The sequence below is a fragment of the Sinocyclocheilus anshuiensis genome, unplaced genomic scaffold (assembly GCF_001515605.1).
Source record: "Sinocyclocheilus anshuiensis isolate Anshui unplaced genomic scaffold, SAMN03320099.WGS_v1.1 scaffold61, whole genome shotgun sequence".
NCBI classification, from domain to species: Eukaryota; Metazoa; Chordata; class Actinopteri; order Cypriniformes; family Cyprinidae; genus Sinocyclocheilus; species Sinocyclocheilus anshuiensis.
The window spans coordinates 145,471-159,449 of NW_015536473.1; the positions used below are offsets into that span (position 1 = coordinate 145,471).

At 39.3% G+C, this 13,979-nt stretch overlaps 1 protein-coding gene across 1 annotated transcript in view; it reads left to right on the forward strand.

Moving 5' to 3' along the window:
• The first annotated feature begins 6,238 nt into the window (after positions 1 to 6,238).
• LOC107704415 (nurim-like) overlaps positions 6,239 to 13,979 on the forward strand; it is a 13,191-nt gene continuing 5,450 nt past the window's right edge. Inside the window, exons 1-2 of the mRNA XM_016507370.1 lie at positions 6,239 to 6,326; positions 12,014 to 12,265. Coding sequence (XP_016362856.1) covers positions 6,239 to 6,326; positions 12,014 to 12,265 — 340 coding nt within the window. The remainder of the gene's footprint in view (positions 6,327 to 12,013; positions 12,266 to 13,979) is intronic.

A 13,979-nucleotide genomic window follows, 5' to 3' on the forward strand; every position in this document is an offset into this window, starting at 1 on the left:
TGCAGGACATCTGCGACGTTGCGGGATGGTCCACGCCCCTAACCTTTGTCAGGTTCTATGGCCTAGATATGCGAGCAACTCCCGGCTCTTCTGTTCTCTCGCCCTAGCTGTGCAGGTTTTCACACTAGGCAGAGATTTGGAATTCTGGCGGCGTGGGCATACTCTTTCCCAAAGAGTCCTCCAACGCAGCTCAAGTTCCTGAAGAGGAATGTCTCAAGTTACGCATGTAGCCATGGTTCCTTGAGGGAACGAGACGCTGCATCTCGGGGCCATACTTCCGGCATCTCTGCCAATGCTTGCCTCACTCCTAGAAGCTGATGCCGGTTTCACCGCACACGTGCTTTTATAGCTTCCTGGTCATTACGTCACCCGCCCGTGATGTCTCGCCCATCTATTGGACTGATTACACACGGGGTTCAGAGCCGGTCACGCTGAAGGGCGTTCCCAAAGCGTCCTCCGACGCAGCGTCTCGTTCCCTCGAGGAACCATGGTTACATGCGTAACCTGAGACGATTTTCCTGTGTTTTGACTGCCATTGGCTCATCTGCGTTCGAGGGGAGGGGCTTACCGACAGGTCAATTGGTTTATCAAAACGGGCCCCATATATATTTCCCCATTCAGAACCCATATAGACATTAACTATGTGGGTACTACCTTGGCCCCATGTAGGCAGCTTATATGGGACAGATTTATTTAATTATTCCCACATTTGGGGGAAGTCGTGGCCTAATGGTTAGAGAGTCTGACTCGTAACGTAAAAGTTGCGGGTTCGAGTCTCGTACCGGCAGGGATTGTAGGTGGGGGGCCTTGAACAAGGCACCGAACCCCCAACTGCTCTCTGCGCAGCAGCACAAAAATGGCTACCCACCGCTCCGGGTGTGTGTTCACGGTGTGTGTGTTCACTGCTGTGTGTGCACTTTGGATGGGACAAATGCAGAGCACTAATTCCGAGTATGGGTCACCATACTTGGCCACATGTCATGTCACTGTCACTTTCATGAGTTCAATATTTAACTTTAAAGGTCCCATGACATGCTGCTTTTTGGATGCTTTTATATAGGCCTAAGTGGTCCCTAGTACTGTATCTGAAGTCTCTTTCCCGAAATTCAGCCTTGGTGCAGAATTTCAGCCACTACGAGCCAGTCCCACAATGAGCTTTCCTTAGGATGTGCCATTTCTGTGTCTGTAGCTTTAAATGCTAATGAGGAGGAGAGAGGCGGGGCAACTGCCATGCTTCGCTCGTTTGCAAGCCATGATGTCTCTCGAGGAAAAAAAAATATTGCGCTCGCCTCGCACGGTAGTAGCTCATTTTCTCATGGGCGGGCCAAATTCTCTGGGCGGGCAAAGCAGAGAAAGGGGAGGTAACCTTTCCCCATATGACAACATAAAGGGAAGGTTCCAGATTGGGCCATCTGAGCTTTCATTTTCTCAAAGGTGAAGCAGGATACCCAGGGCTCGGTTTACACCTATCGCCATTTCTAGCCACTGGGGGACCATAGGCAGGCTAGGGGAACTCATATTAATGTTAAAAAACCTCATAAAGTGAAATTTTCATGCCATGGGACCTTTAAACACATTACTTTTATTTTGAAGGAAACATTTGTTTCTCTAACAGATTCATGATCATGTGATTTGATGGGGAGTTAAATCTGATCTCAGATCAGCCGTTAGAGCTGAACGGGTCATGTGACTGATGTGAAACTGTAATACAACAGAAATGTCATTTTGTTATTTTGCAGAGTTTAAAACATGTTGATGTTTATTTTTTGTAATCAGACAACAATGCAGAGACGCTAAACCACAATTTCTTTCCACTTCCAAAAATAATAGTCTTCCTATCAGTTCAAGTGTTGCATACCCAATTTGATTTACAACATCAAAACAAAGTGTGCAAAGATGTATTAAAAATCAACATGGTTTTCCAGTGTAGTTTTTAATACTGGATGTGATCTATTAGCTTGCAAAGACACTTGGCGAACAGTTGATTTGTGAGTCCAGACATCAATATTCTAGGTTTCATACTGTAAGCCCCATGAACAGCATCTGGGATGTGATTTTGATTAATTATTATTGTTCATCATATTACTTAAAAAGTGCTTTGCAAAAATGTACAAATACAAGTCATGTCTCTTCTTGGTTTACATGTCATGAGTTGAAATAGTGTATTAACTTCACACAGACAGCAGATCTATATCAGACTCATATTAATGCACAATGTTTAAGTATTCTGGCTAAACTTTCATAACAGAGCACATTTTCTGATTATTTTTTTTAGAGGAAAGAGGAAGTAATTTTTTAAAGGTCTCAGTCATTTTAGCTTTCAAAACCATTGGTGATCAAAGGAAAGATTCTCAAAACAGTAAAAAAAAAAAAATAATAATAATAATTTTATTAATATATGTTTAAATATACAGACCCATATATAGTATAGAAAATCTTAATTTTCCCTCTTATATCCTGAACAAATCAATGTTAAACATGAGTGGAATACAACCGAAAGGAAAGAAAAAGATAATATAAATCAATAAAAAAAGAAATAAAAAATAAAACATTGACTATGCACCAGATACTGTAAGGCAGTGTTATATGGTAATGATAAAGCATATTGCCTCGCATTTAATTCACATGTCATTTTAAAGGGATTACTGTTGTGAAACAGAACTCGATTTGTAAATTCCTTCAATGGAGTCACAAACAGAGGAAAACTGAAAATCGCCGTACTCACAAGACATGACTGCTCTCATTTGCACATATTTGATGATGAAAAATGTGACAGTCACAGTGAGGTAATAAAACATATCTATAATTAATTTGGTACAGTATATAATGAACAAAACAGTGTAAAGTCCACCAAACATTGTGCTGCTTCTAGATTTTTAAGTTAACACACACGTTACAAAACTATAAAATTGCCAGATTTTAATTTTAAAATACATAATTAAAAACAATAGAAATATTACTTTATCAAAAGTGGATTTAACTTAAAAAAAAATTTACAGTGTTTTTCTCATTATATAGTTTTAATGCAGCTTTAAAAAGAATAGTACCTTAAAATCCCATAGTAGGCAGAAGATAACAGCAGCAAGAAAAAAACAACAACAACAACTCTTTAAGATGTTAAAGGAAAGGAAACATGGCAGAACACAGGCTCAACTTTGTGTGTCCTCTTCCTTGTGTTGACACAAATGTATACAGACTTGTGCAAAACATACATAGCAACGGGTGACAAATTACAGTAAAATAAGGGGATCCAGTTGCTCTGTTATGCTGTGAGGGTCATATTCTTTTGGCCTTAGAAGGAACGGTCAGTGCAAACCAACATACAGTTGATCACCTTTATCCTATGATGATTTCCCTATCATTCTAACTGCATTCTGCTAGACTTCATCATCACAGATGAATTTGTGCACTCTCTGTAAAAAAGCACCTGCATATTTTCCAGTTTACAAAACCTTTTGAGTCTCAAAATACTAAGAAATGTAGTTTTGTCATTATTGTTAGTTATTTGTTGATTGCCACTGTTCTTGAGGTTTTTGTGTGTCAAGTATTGAGGCTGTTCAACATCTTAAATCTATATCCTGGATATCTTAGTTTTGTAGGATGCTTTACAAACAAAGATAGTGTTGTCTGCTAAGTTGTCCGTTAAAGGGATAGTTCACCCAAAAATGAAAATTCTGTCATTAATTACTCACCCTCATGTCGTTTCAAACCTGTGAGACCTTCGTTCATCTTTGGAACACAAATTAAGATATTTTTGATGGAATCTGAGAGCTGTCTGACCCTCCATAGACAGCAACGCAACTGAAATGTTCCCAAGTCCAGAAGCGTAGCAAGGAGATCTGTGAATTAATCCATGTGACATCAGTCGTTCATCCACAATTATACGAAGCTACGAGAATACTTTTTGTGCGCAAAAGAAAAAGTAGCTTCGTAATATTGTGGATGAACCACTGATGTCACATGGATTCATGTGGGAACATTTCAGTTGCGTTGCTGTCTATGGAGGGTCAGACAGCTCTCAGATTCCATCAAAAATATCTTAATTTGTGTTCTGAAGATGAACAAAGGAACTAACCCTTTAAGGTTTTATAACATTTCACTATGTTCTCATATTGCTTATGAAATATACTGATAAAGGTATAAGTCCATGTTTGTCATTCATTAATAGACATAAAAATAAAGTGGAGACATTTTACAATTTTTTTTTTCATTCAGGAAACAGAAAAAAACCTCAACAACAGTAATTGTTGTTTCAATTGCTGTGCTGTGAATATTTTTATCAGCAAAATACAACTATAAAATGTAAAACATTTACGTTGGCTAAACAAAGTATCTTTACTAAGAAGAACTAAAAAACTAGTGTTGAGAAAACTCAAAAGTCTTACTGCATCAAGTTGCATTATTTATTTTTTATTTTCTCAACTATTTATTTTTTGCAGTAAAGGCTTGTTTTGCCTTTGCGAAGTGACATAATAATGTCAGCTTGCACATTAAAACAACAATTACTAGAATATCTTATGATATTGATACATATCACACACCCCCAGCTGCAGGTATATGTTGACAGCATCCTGTTGGTGTCGAAGGCAAGTAACAAGTAACCAGTGGCGTCAGGTGTTCAGGGCTCTTGTGCATTTTAATCACGTTCAGTTAAGATCGTTATAGGTTCCCCAATGCCTCTGGGGGATCTGGATTCTCCTGTACTGGAGCCTGCATGTAACTTCTGGGCCAACATTGCCATATGATGACAGCAATCACAGCCAGAACCAGAATCCCACAACACACTCCAACTGGTACAATCCAGTGCTCTACAGATGGAAAAAGGGAAGATGGGAAGAGAGCACAATTTTTTTTAAATGTTCTGTTTTTTTTTTTGTTTTTTTTTGTTTTTTTAAACTCACTGCTTAATTTTTTTGTAAAGCTCTCAGTGCCTCCTGTTTTACTTACTGGGTTGTTCAGTGTCGTCAGTTTTGTCTTTATCTGTGTTATCCAGTTTTCCCGTTGATTCTGTACCTGATTCTGTACAGGATATTGAAAGATCAGTCACACAGTTGAGCATCAATGTTAATGTTGATGTTCAAAACATGATGAATAAACGTCAGCTGTCCAAATGCTTTATAAATAATGTTTCCACATATCCACTGAGCTTCTCTCACCTGTGACAGTCACTGTGATCAAGATTTCTCCTTCAGCATCCAGAACTCTGTATGTTCCTGCATCAGTGTCCATAAACATATTAATGATCAGGTTTTCATCACTGTCAGTCATTCGATTACTCCAGACTCCGTGGCCTCTCTTCCACACCTCCTTCCACCCTTCACTGGAGTTTTTCTCCACTTTATGAGCATTGAACATCAGAACATTCATCTTTAGTGGTTTGCCTATTTCCACAGTAATATCATCTGAGGAGAAACACAGAGACATTAATCATTATTATAATGCTCTCAATCAATCAAGGCCACAAGCATATATTTAAAACTGGGGACCAAATGTATTAAAAAAATGGTTTGATCAGTTATGAATTTACCAGTAATATGAAGTTGGTAAGTCCACTCCTTTTGTTGTGCCACCTTTGACTGATCATTATTGTAATGGACTCTCAAAGTGTATTTCCCAGCATCACTGAAACTAAGATTCTTGATGACGACATCACATGCTGCTTTTTTAAATACTCGTCCACTACATTCTTCAGTCTGACAAACATCAATGTCTTCTGACTCACTGAATAACTCAATGAGAACAATCTTATTGGCCTCAAGTTCACATGTCAGCGTGACGTTTCCTCCCTTTATTCCTGTCACAGGTATCGAGGGGCTTCCTGCAAATACAGACAGTAAAAATTAATTCAATACAAAGCATCAGTACTGAAAAATAAATGTGGTGTTTCTGTTTGTTCTCTGTAATCAAGCTCATCATAAAATATTCTAGTAAAGCTATTTTAGTCAACTAGAATAAAAATACATATAAATGAAGGCAATCAGCAGTGGCACATTTAAAAATTTTTAGTGTTGATTACAGTATTATACAGTAGCACCTGTGTCAGTGCAGCTGTAGTGATTTGTGAAAAGTTTATTAAAATAAATGAACTGGAATAAACTACAAAGATTAATCAGTGATGTCATGACGTAATATGCTGGGAAATTTAAATCAATCAATCCACAAATGTCAACAAAATCAGACTGACTGCTGCAACAGAGAAACAACTGACTACAAGAAATGGACACAATTTAGGAACAAGATGATACTGACTGCTATGAAAGACAAGGCCAAACAGCAGCAGCAGATTGAAGCATCTGAACCTGATGAGAATACAGAAGAGCAGTTATGTGACAGATACAGACACACATCACACATTAATACAGGAACAAAATGTTTTGCTGAGTGGAAATTAACTGCAATACTGCCGACTCTAAACCTTCACTTTCATTTTTATTTGAAGATTTAACACACAAGTGGATCTTACATGAAAACAGTCCAATAAGAAACATTAAACTATAATCTGAATGTTAAGATTTATAAATGTTATCATTTTCTAAATATATTTTATAGATGTTCAGTGTAATCGACTCAACATGATCCCTCAACCCCAAATTCCCAAAGGACATTTCTAGAAATTAAGTAACCTACTACCAAGAAATAATTTGATCAGTGTAAAACAATTAATAATTCCACCAATAAAAGCCATCAAGATAATCTTTGTTCATCATCATAATAATGGTAAACATGTTAACATTTCCTTAGCATCATTAGCAGGTTAGCAGGCAACCCTTTTTCACAAATAAACACAACTATTGGTATAATAACACAGAAACTCACAAGCTTATCTTTAAAAAGTATCAAAACTTACATTGTAAACGTTCTGCATGACTCTTGCTTTTATATGTGCCTAAAATTCGTAAACCACTGCACGTTTAGCGAGATCTAAGTAAACCAAAACCGAATGTATATGAGAGCACTCGGGGCGATTCTCAGTCTGACAGAAATCCTGCACAGTGTTAAATCTGAAAGTGCAGTGTGTATAAAGTTATTGGGATTTGTTGCGCCAAATTTACATGTACTCCGTCTGCTAGAGCCCTGAACGAGCCTCAAATTTAGGCCCTAGCCCTGCCCTGGCCCGAGACGTTCAGGCCCTAGCCCGGCCCGTGTCCGACAGCTTATCAGAATTACCGGGGAAATAATTAACATTTTGCAGATTCTGCAAAATGACCTCAACTGTATTTACAGCTACACTGTAATATATTTACAGAATTATGCATTGTTCAATATATTATTACGAGTATTAAATTGGCTTATTTAATTCATTTAGCACAAAATTCAAAATAATGAAACATTTCCACCTGGTGGTCATAACGCGTTACTGCAGCATCTGTGTTGAGTTAAGCGTTGTTTAAAGTTCATTATTACAGTCCTATGGTAGAAATCTCCCATCATAATATGTTGCACGTGTTGCACATATGGTTTGATGCAGTAAATCAAGTGTGTAGCAACACTTGCACTGATATAGAGACTATTCTTCAATGCTTTTCATTGCTCTGGAACGAAAGAGGAAGACTTTGCGTTTCAGTGTATCTCTGCTGTGTGGTCTGATGATAGAGTATAAACATCGACATGTTTTAAACTCTACACACGCGGCTGCTGCATCACATCAGTCACGTGACCCGTTCAGCACACCGCCCATCAAATCACGTGATCATGGAAACAGGTGTTTCCTTCAAAATAAAAGCCAGCGTGTTCAATAAGTTAATTATTAAATGCATTTGTGGCTTATTAAATAAATAATTCACAAGATTATGTCAGTCGCTGAACATCATACAATATTACGTTGATCTTCTGACAGCTCAATCTGCTTTGAATGAACCTCCAGTAGAGGACTATAATGACCAAATATTCCCAGACTGTCAACACACTCACCTGTGTGTGTGTGTGTGTGTGTGTGTGTGTGTGTGTGTGCGCGTGCGTGTGTGTGTGTGTGCGCGTGCGTGTGTGTGTGTGTGCGCGTGCGTGTGTGTGTGTGTGCGCGTGCGTGTGTGTGTGTGTGCGCGTGCGTGTGTGTGTGTGTGCGCGTGCGTGTGTGTGTGTGTGCGCGTGCGTGTGTGTGTGTGTGCGCGTGCGTGTGTGTGTGTGTGCGCGTGCGTGTGTGTGTGTGTGCGCGTGCGTGTGTGTGTGTGTGCGCGTGCGTGTGTGTGTGTGTGCGCGTGCGTGTGTGTGTGTGTGCGCGTGCGTGTGTGTGTGTGTGCGCGTGCGTGTGTGTGTGTGTGCGCGTGCGTGTGTGTGTGTGTGCGCGTGCGTGTGTGTGTGTGTGCGCGTGCGTGTGTGTGTGTGTGCGCGTGCGTGTGTGTGTGTGTGCGCGTGCGTGTGTGTGTGTGTGCGCGTGCGTGTGTGTGTGTGTGCGCGTGCGTGTGTGTGTGTGTGCGCGTGCGTGTGTGTGTGTGTGCGCGTGCGTGTGTGTGTGTGTGCGCGTGCGTGTGTGTGTGTGTGCGCGTGCGTGTGTGTGTGTGTGCGCGTGCGTGTGTGTGTGTGTGCGCGTGCGTGTGTGTGTGTGTGCGCGTGCGTGTGTGTGTGTGTGCGCGTGCGTGTGTGTGTGTGTGCGCGTGCGTGTGTGTGTGTGTGCGCGTGCGTGTGTGTGTGTGTGCGCGTGCGTGTGTGTGTGTGTGCGCGTGCGTGTGTGTGTGTGTGCGCGTGCGTGTGTGTGTGTGTGCGCGTGCGTGTGTGTGTGTGTGCGCGTGCGTGTGTGTGTGTGTGCGCGTGCGTGTGTGTGTGTGTGCGCGTGCGTGTGTGTGTGTGTGCGCGTGCGTGTGTGTGTGTGTGCGCGTGCGTGTGTGTGTGTGTGCGCGTGCGTGTGTGTGTGTGTGCGCGTGCGTGTGTGTGTGTGTGCGCGTGCGTGTGTGTGTGTGTGCGCGTGCGTGTGTGTGTGTGTGCGCGTGCGTGTGTGTGTGTGTGCGCGTGCGTGTGTGTGTGTGTGCGCGTGCGTGTGTGTGTGTGTGCGCGTGCGTGTGTGTGTGTGTGCGCGTGCGTGTGTGTGTGTGTGCGCGTGCGTGTGTGTGTGTGTGCGCGTGCGTGTGTGTGTGTGTGCGCGTGCGTGTGTGTGTGTGTGCGCGTGCGTGTGTGTGTGTGTGCGCGTGCGTGTGTGTGTGTGTGCGCGTGCGTGTGTGTGTGTGTGCGCGTGCGTGTGTGTGTGTGTGCGCGTGCGTGTGTGTGTGTGTGCGCGTGCGTGTGTGTGTGTGTGCGCGTGTGTGTGTGTGTGAGAGAGAGTGTGTGTGTGTGTGTGTGTGTGCGTGTGTGTGTGTGATACTTTTAGTTTTGTTTCTACTTAAATGTGTAGTTAGTCTCACTATATATGCTGTGGCTTACAAACAGCTGACATTTAAAGAGAAGACTCTTACAGAGCCATGTAAGTTTGCATGCTTCTCAATAGGCTATAAACATTTGAATATAAATATAAAGCTTAAATATAAAGTTGTTTTTGTGTTCTATACCAATTTTGTTTCTCTGGAAAACTAAACCTGTAAGTGATGTGGAAAGGAGTCAGTGTGTTTATGCTTAATTTATTTATTACTGCAATTATGATGATTATGATGCTGTTTATTAGTGCACTGTGAAGATTATTGTTGGTTTATCTTAAAGTAGGTCATCTTGCTGCCTTAAAATTAACACAAAGAAAAAGACTGGTTTGATCAATAGAAACTCCCATCGGAAAGTTAATTTGACAAAAACAAAAAAAGCTGTGATAAATCATTAAAATAATTTCTTACAGTGTGGGGTTATTAAATAATACTTTGCTTTGACGGATCATTTTAATTCTTGTTGGTCTAATTTAATAAAATTATGACATTTCCACAGAGGTGAATATATTCATTTGAACTTAAATTAGCTTAATTGTATCCTGATGAGTAAAATTCATCTTAATTTTCCATTTAATTTGATGTATTCTGTGATTTGTTGATCGGACCAGTGCTGTTACTAATCAAACTACTTTAAGTGATGTTTAAGAGTTTATAGAAGTTATGATGGCGTTTTTTTGTGGTTATTATGCTAAAGAGAACATATGTAGTCTGTGTAAATGTTGTACCAGTCCTATAATTAATTTATTTTCTTATTATTTCAATTATTAATTAATTATTTTACATGTATTTTTAATCATTTATCCTCTTCAGTTAATATCAATAGCCAGCATAGCACTTGTTCACGTTAAACGTAACTCTTTTAGCATGCAAATATAATAAACAAGTCACAAATGACGGCATTAGTGCTCAGTAAAAGCAACAGTTCATGCATCCACCCACGACGTAATCACAAGCTCCTGTAACCACAAACACGTCAGCGTAACACATTCTTTTCAATGCTAAACAACTTTTATCATGCATGGATCAACATGTGTCAAACATTCAGATAAAGCAGGCACGTGCACAGGTAGGGCTCAACCTGTGCAGAGCACATGCCCTTTTTGCCCTTACAATAAAGTGAAAGTTATTAGTCTCAGGAAAGCATTGACCTGTATCTGTCACATAAAGCAGCTCCTCTGTGTTCTCCACAGGTTCAACTGCTTGCGAATTCTGCTGCTTTTCTGCCTTTTCAAAAACAGCGGTCAGTATACAGTCATTCTTGTTGACAAATTATAACCATTCTTGTTCTAGTTGATTGTTTCTTTGTTGCATCACTCGGTGAAGTGACTTTGTTTGACATTCTTTAGCATATTGTCATCACACACTATTTATTCACAGGAACTCACTACAACTGCACTTGTACATCTGCTACAGCTTTATCCCACTGTCATCAACATCTGTAATGTCAAAACATGGCACTACTAATATTGTTGGCTCCTGAATGCCTTTATTTATATATTTCTTAATCCAGATGACTAAAATAGCTCTGCTAGAACATATGTGACCCTGGAGCACAAAACTTAAGTCTTAAGTCGCTGGGGTATATTTGGATTATTTATTCAGCTTTAAGATGATGCATAAATCTCAATTTCGTAAAATTGACCCTTATGACTGGTTTTGTGCTCCAGGATCACATTTTATGATGACGATTGCAGAGAATAGAGAGAAAGACCACATGTACTTTTCAGTACTGAATGCATATTATACTCTTTTTTTTTTTTTTTGCAGAAACCTCCCCAACACTTAAGGTAGGGATAAAAGGAGGCAACATCACACTGCCATGTCAATATGATGGCAGTGAGATTCCTGAAATTGATTTGAGTGGGTCAGAAAACATCCCCGTCTGTCAGACTGAAGAGTGTAGTTGCAGAGTGTGTAAGAAAGGAGCCTGTGACGTCGTCATCAAGAATCTGAGCTTCAGTGATGCTGGGATGTACAATTTGAGAGTCTATTATCGCAATGATCAGGCAGAGCTGGAGCAACAAATCAGGACGTACCAACTTTGTGTCGCTGGTAACGTCAAAACTGGTCAAATTATCAGCATGCTTTCTGGTTTTCTTTGAGTAATTGTGTTGATGTTGCATCTAAGAGACCCTGAATGGATATGGGTTTTCCTATCGCTGATTTTAAAATGTGACCCTGGAACACAAAACCAGTCATAAGGGTCAATGTTTCTAAATTGAGATTTATGCATCATCTGAAAGCTGAATAAATAATATTTCCATTGATGCATGGTTTGTTATGATAGGACAATATTTGAAAATCTGGAATCTGAGGGTGCAAAAAAATCTAAATATTGAGAAAATCATCTTTAAAGTTGTCCAAATAGCAATGCATATTACTAATCAAACATTAAGTTTTGATATATTTACGGTAGGAAATTTACAGAATATCTTCATGGATCATGATCTTTACTTAATATCCTAATGATTTTTGGCATAAAAGAAAAATCTATAATTTTGACCCATACAATGTATTGTTGGCTATTGCTACAAATATACCCCAGCGACTTAAGACGGCTTTTGTGCTCCAGGCTCACAAATGATTATATTTGTCCCTCTAGTCCTAAATATTTTCTTATGGCTTCAATTGATTATAATAATGATTAATGTCTTTGTGTTTCTTCTCAGATGAGATTTCTGTGAAAACAGGTGAGGAGCTGAAGTTGGATGTTCTGTTGTCAAACGCTGATAAAGTGCAGCATCAGAGCAGAAGAAGCACAGGTTGGAGAGATGATTGGAGCAGAACTGATGGAGTTCAGAGCGAACTAATCACCATCAGAGATAGAAACCTGATCATTAATGAGTTTACACCCAGAGATGCAGGATCATACAGAGTTCTGGACCCTGAAGGAGAAATCTTGATCACAGTGACAGTCAGAGGTGAGAGAAACTCTGTTTAAATCCACTTGCACTGCTGAGGTTTATTCATCATGAGCTGAACAGCAAATTGATGCTAAACTGTGACTGATCTCTCAATATCCTCTACAGCTGAAAAACTGAACTGACAAGAACTGATGACACAAGACGTGTTCAGAGTCATGTAACGTTCAGTGCACAATGTTAGTGTTTCAGGGCACAACATTAAACTTATCGGATGCTGCTGTTTTGCACATTGTAATATAATTATTTATTATAGTGTACAGCACGTATTATTCCATTTGGAATAATTCATGTGAAATAGTTTGGGTTTTGAGCATTTCACTATAACGTTCTGCAGTGTGTTTGATGTTTTATATTATTTAAGGTTTTTATACTGAACATAATATAATTACACTGAATAATTTAAGTGATATTTCATAACAGGTCAAAACATTGCCAAATTTGGCTGTGTTATTAACCTTTTCTGCATTGTATAACCGGCCCGGCTGTTGTAACTTCAATGGACAAGGCCTACGGTTTCAATCGCTTTCAGTTATCCATAGCAGATACTGCATTCTGCTTTATACTGCAAATGGGCATGTCTTACATTATTTCAATGTATTGCTGTAATTACTGTATAAACACACTGGTTTGTACAGTTTATTGCACTTTGATATTCGTCTAGTTATTCACCTAAAAGTCTCACGCACTCAGAAAACCACTTCTGTGCTGCAAAGTAAGGTGAATAAAAGCTAGACGTGGTACTAAACAAGGACTGGCTCTTTCATTTGCAGGCTCCAGTCCTTCCTAGTACAGGATTGTCTAAGTAGGTACTACATTATTTATAGCTTACTTCATGACTGTTAGAAAAGTGTGTTCATGTAATCTGAATGTACAGCGTCGGTCATGTTGTCGTTGTTATGTGATGGCATTTCACAAAAACCTATGGCATAATTTACTTTGGCCATACAACAATATTCCAATGTAATGGAACCATAAAATCACATTATGCCTAAAGAAAATGTGTACAAAATTTCCTTGTGTTAAAAGTATGCATGGAGTCCACATACACACAGAGACTTACAAACAGGCCTAACTGCAATATGAAAGAAATCAAAACAGCCTAAGCCTTATAGGCTGATTAAAATTCACTTTTCAAAGTCACAATTTCTGGCAACTCGATCTATTGAAGTTCAAGTTCTATGTTTTACACAACTGCAGTTTTTACATGTAGAGAATGAACTCAAAAGGACCAGCAAACATGCTTTATTGCACATTATGTATTATTTAAAGAAGCATTATTATGTCCATATAAGCCGATATATAATATATAATAATGTCATGTTTTATGGCACATAAAGCTTGATTAAATAAAAATGTCTTCAAATGTTAAATGTGTTTGAGAATTGTGATAAATAAACAACAGTAAAACAAAGAAATTATGTGTTTGTGCATTTTCTGTTAGAAAACCTGATCATTAGCAATGCTTAACCTCTTCAAACAAAACTGTAGACTGTTCCGTGAAAAAAAAAAAATGGTTTCACATCATTTAGTGCATTAAGATGATGCAACTAAAGCCACAAAATATGAGGTGAAAATAAACCGACTATTACTGGCATTAGAAGAAGGGTGTGATAGATGGACGGACGGAAGGACAGACGATAGATAGATAGATAGATAGATAGATAGATAGATAGATAGATAGATAGATAGATAGATAGATAGATAGATAGAT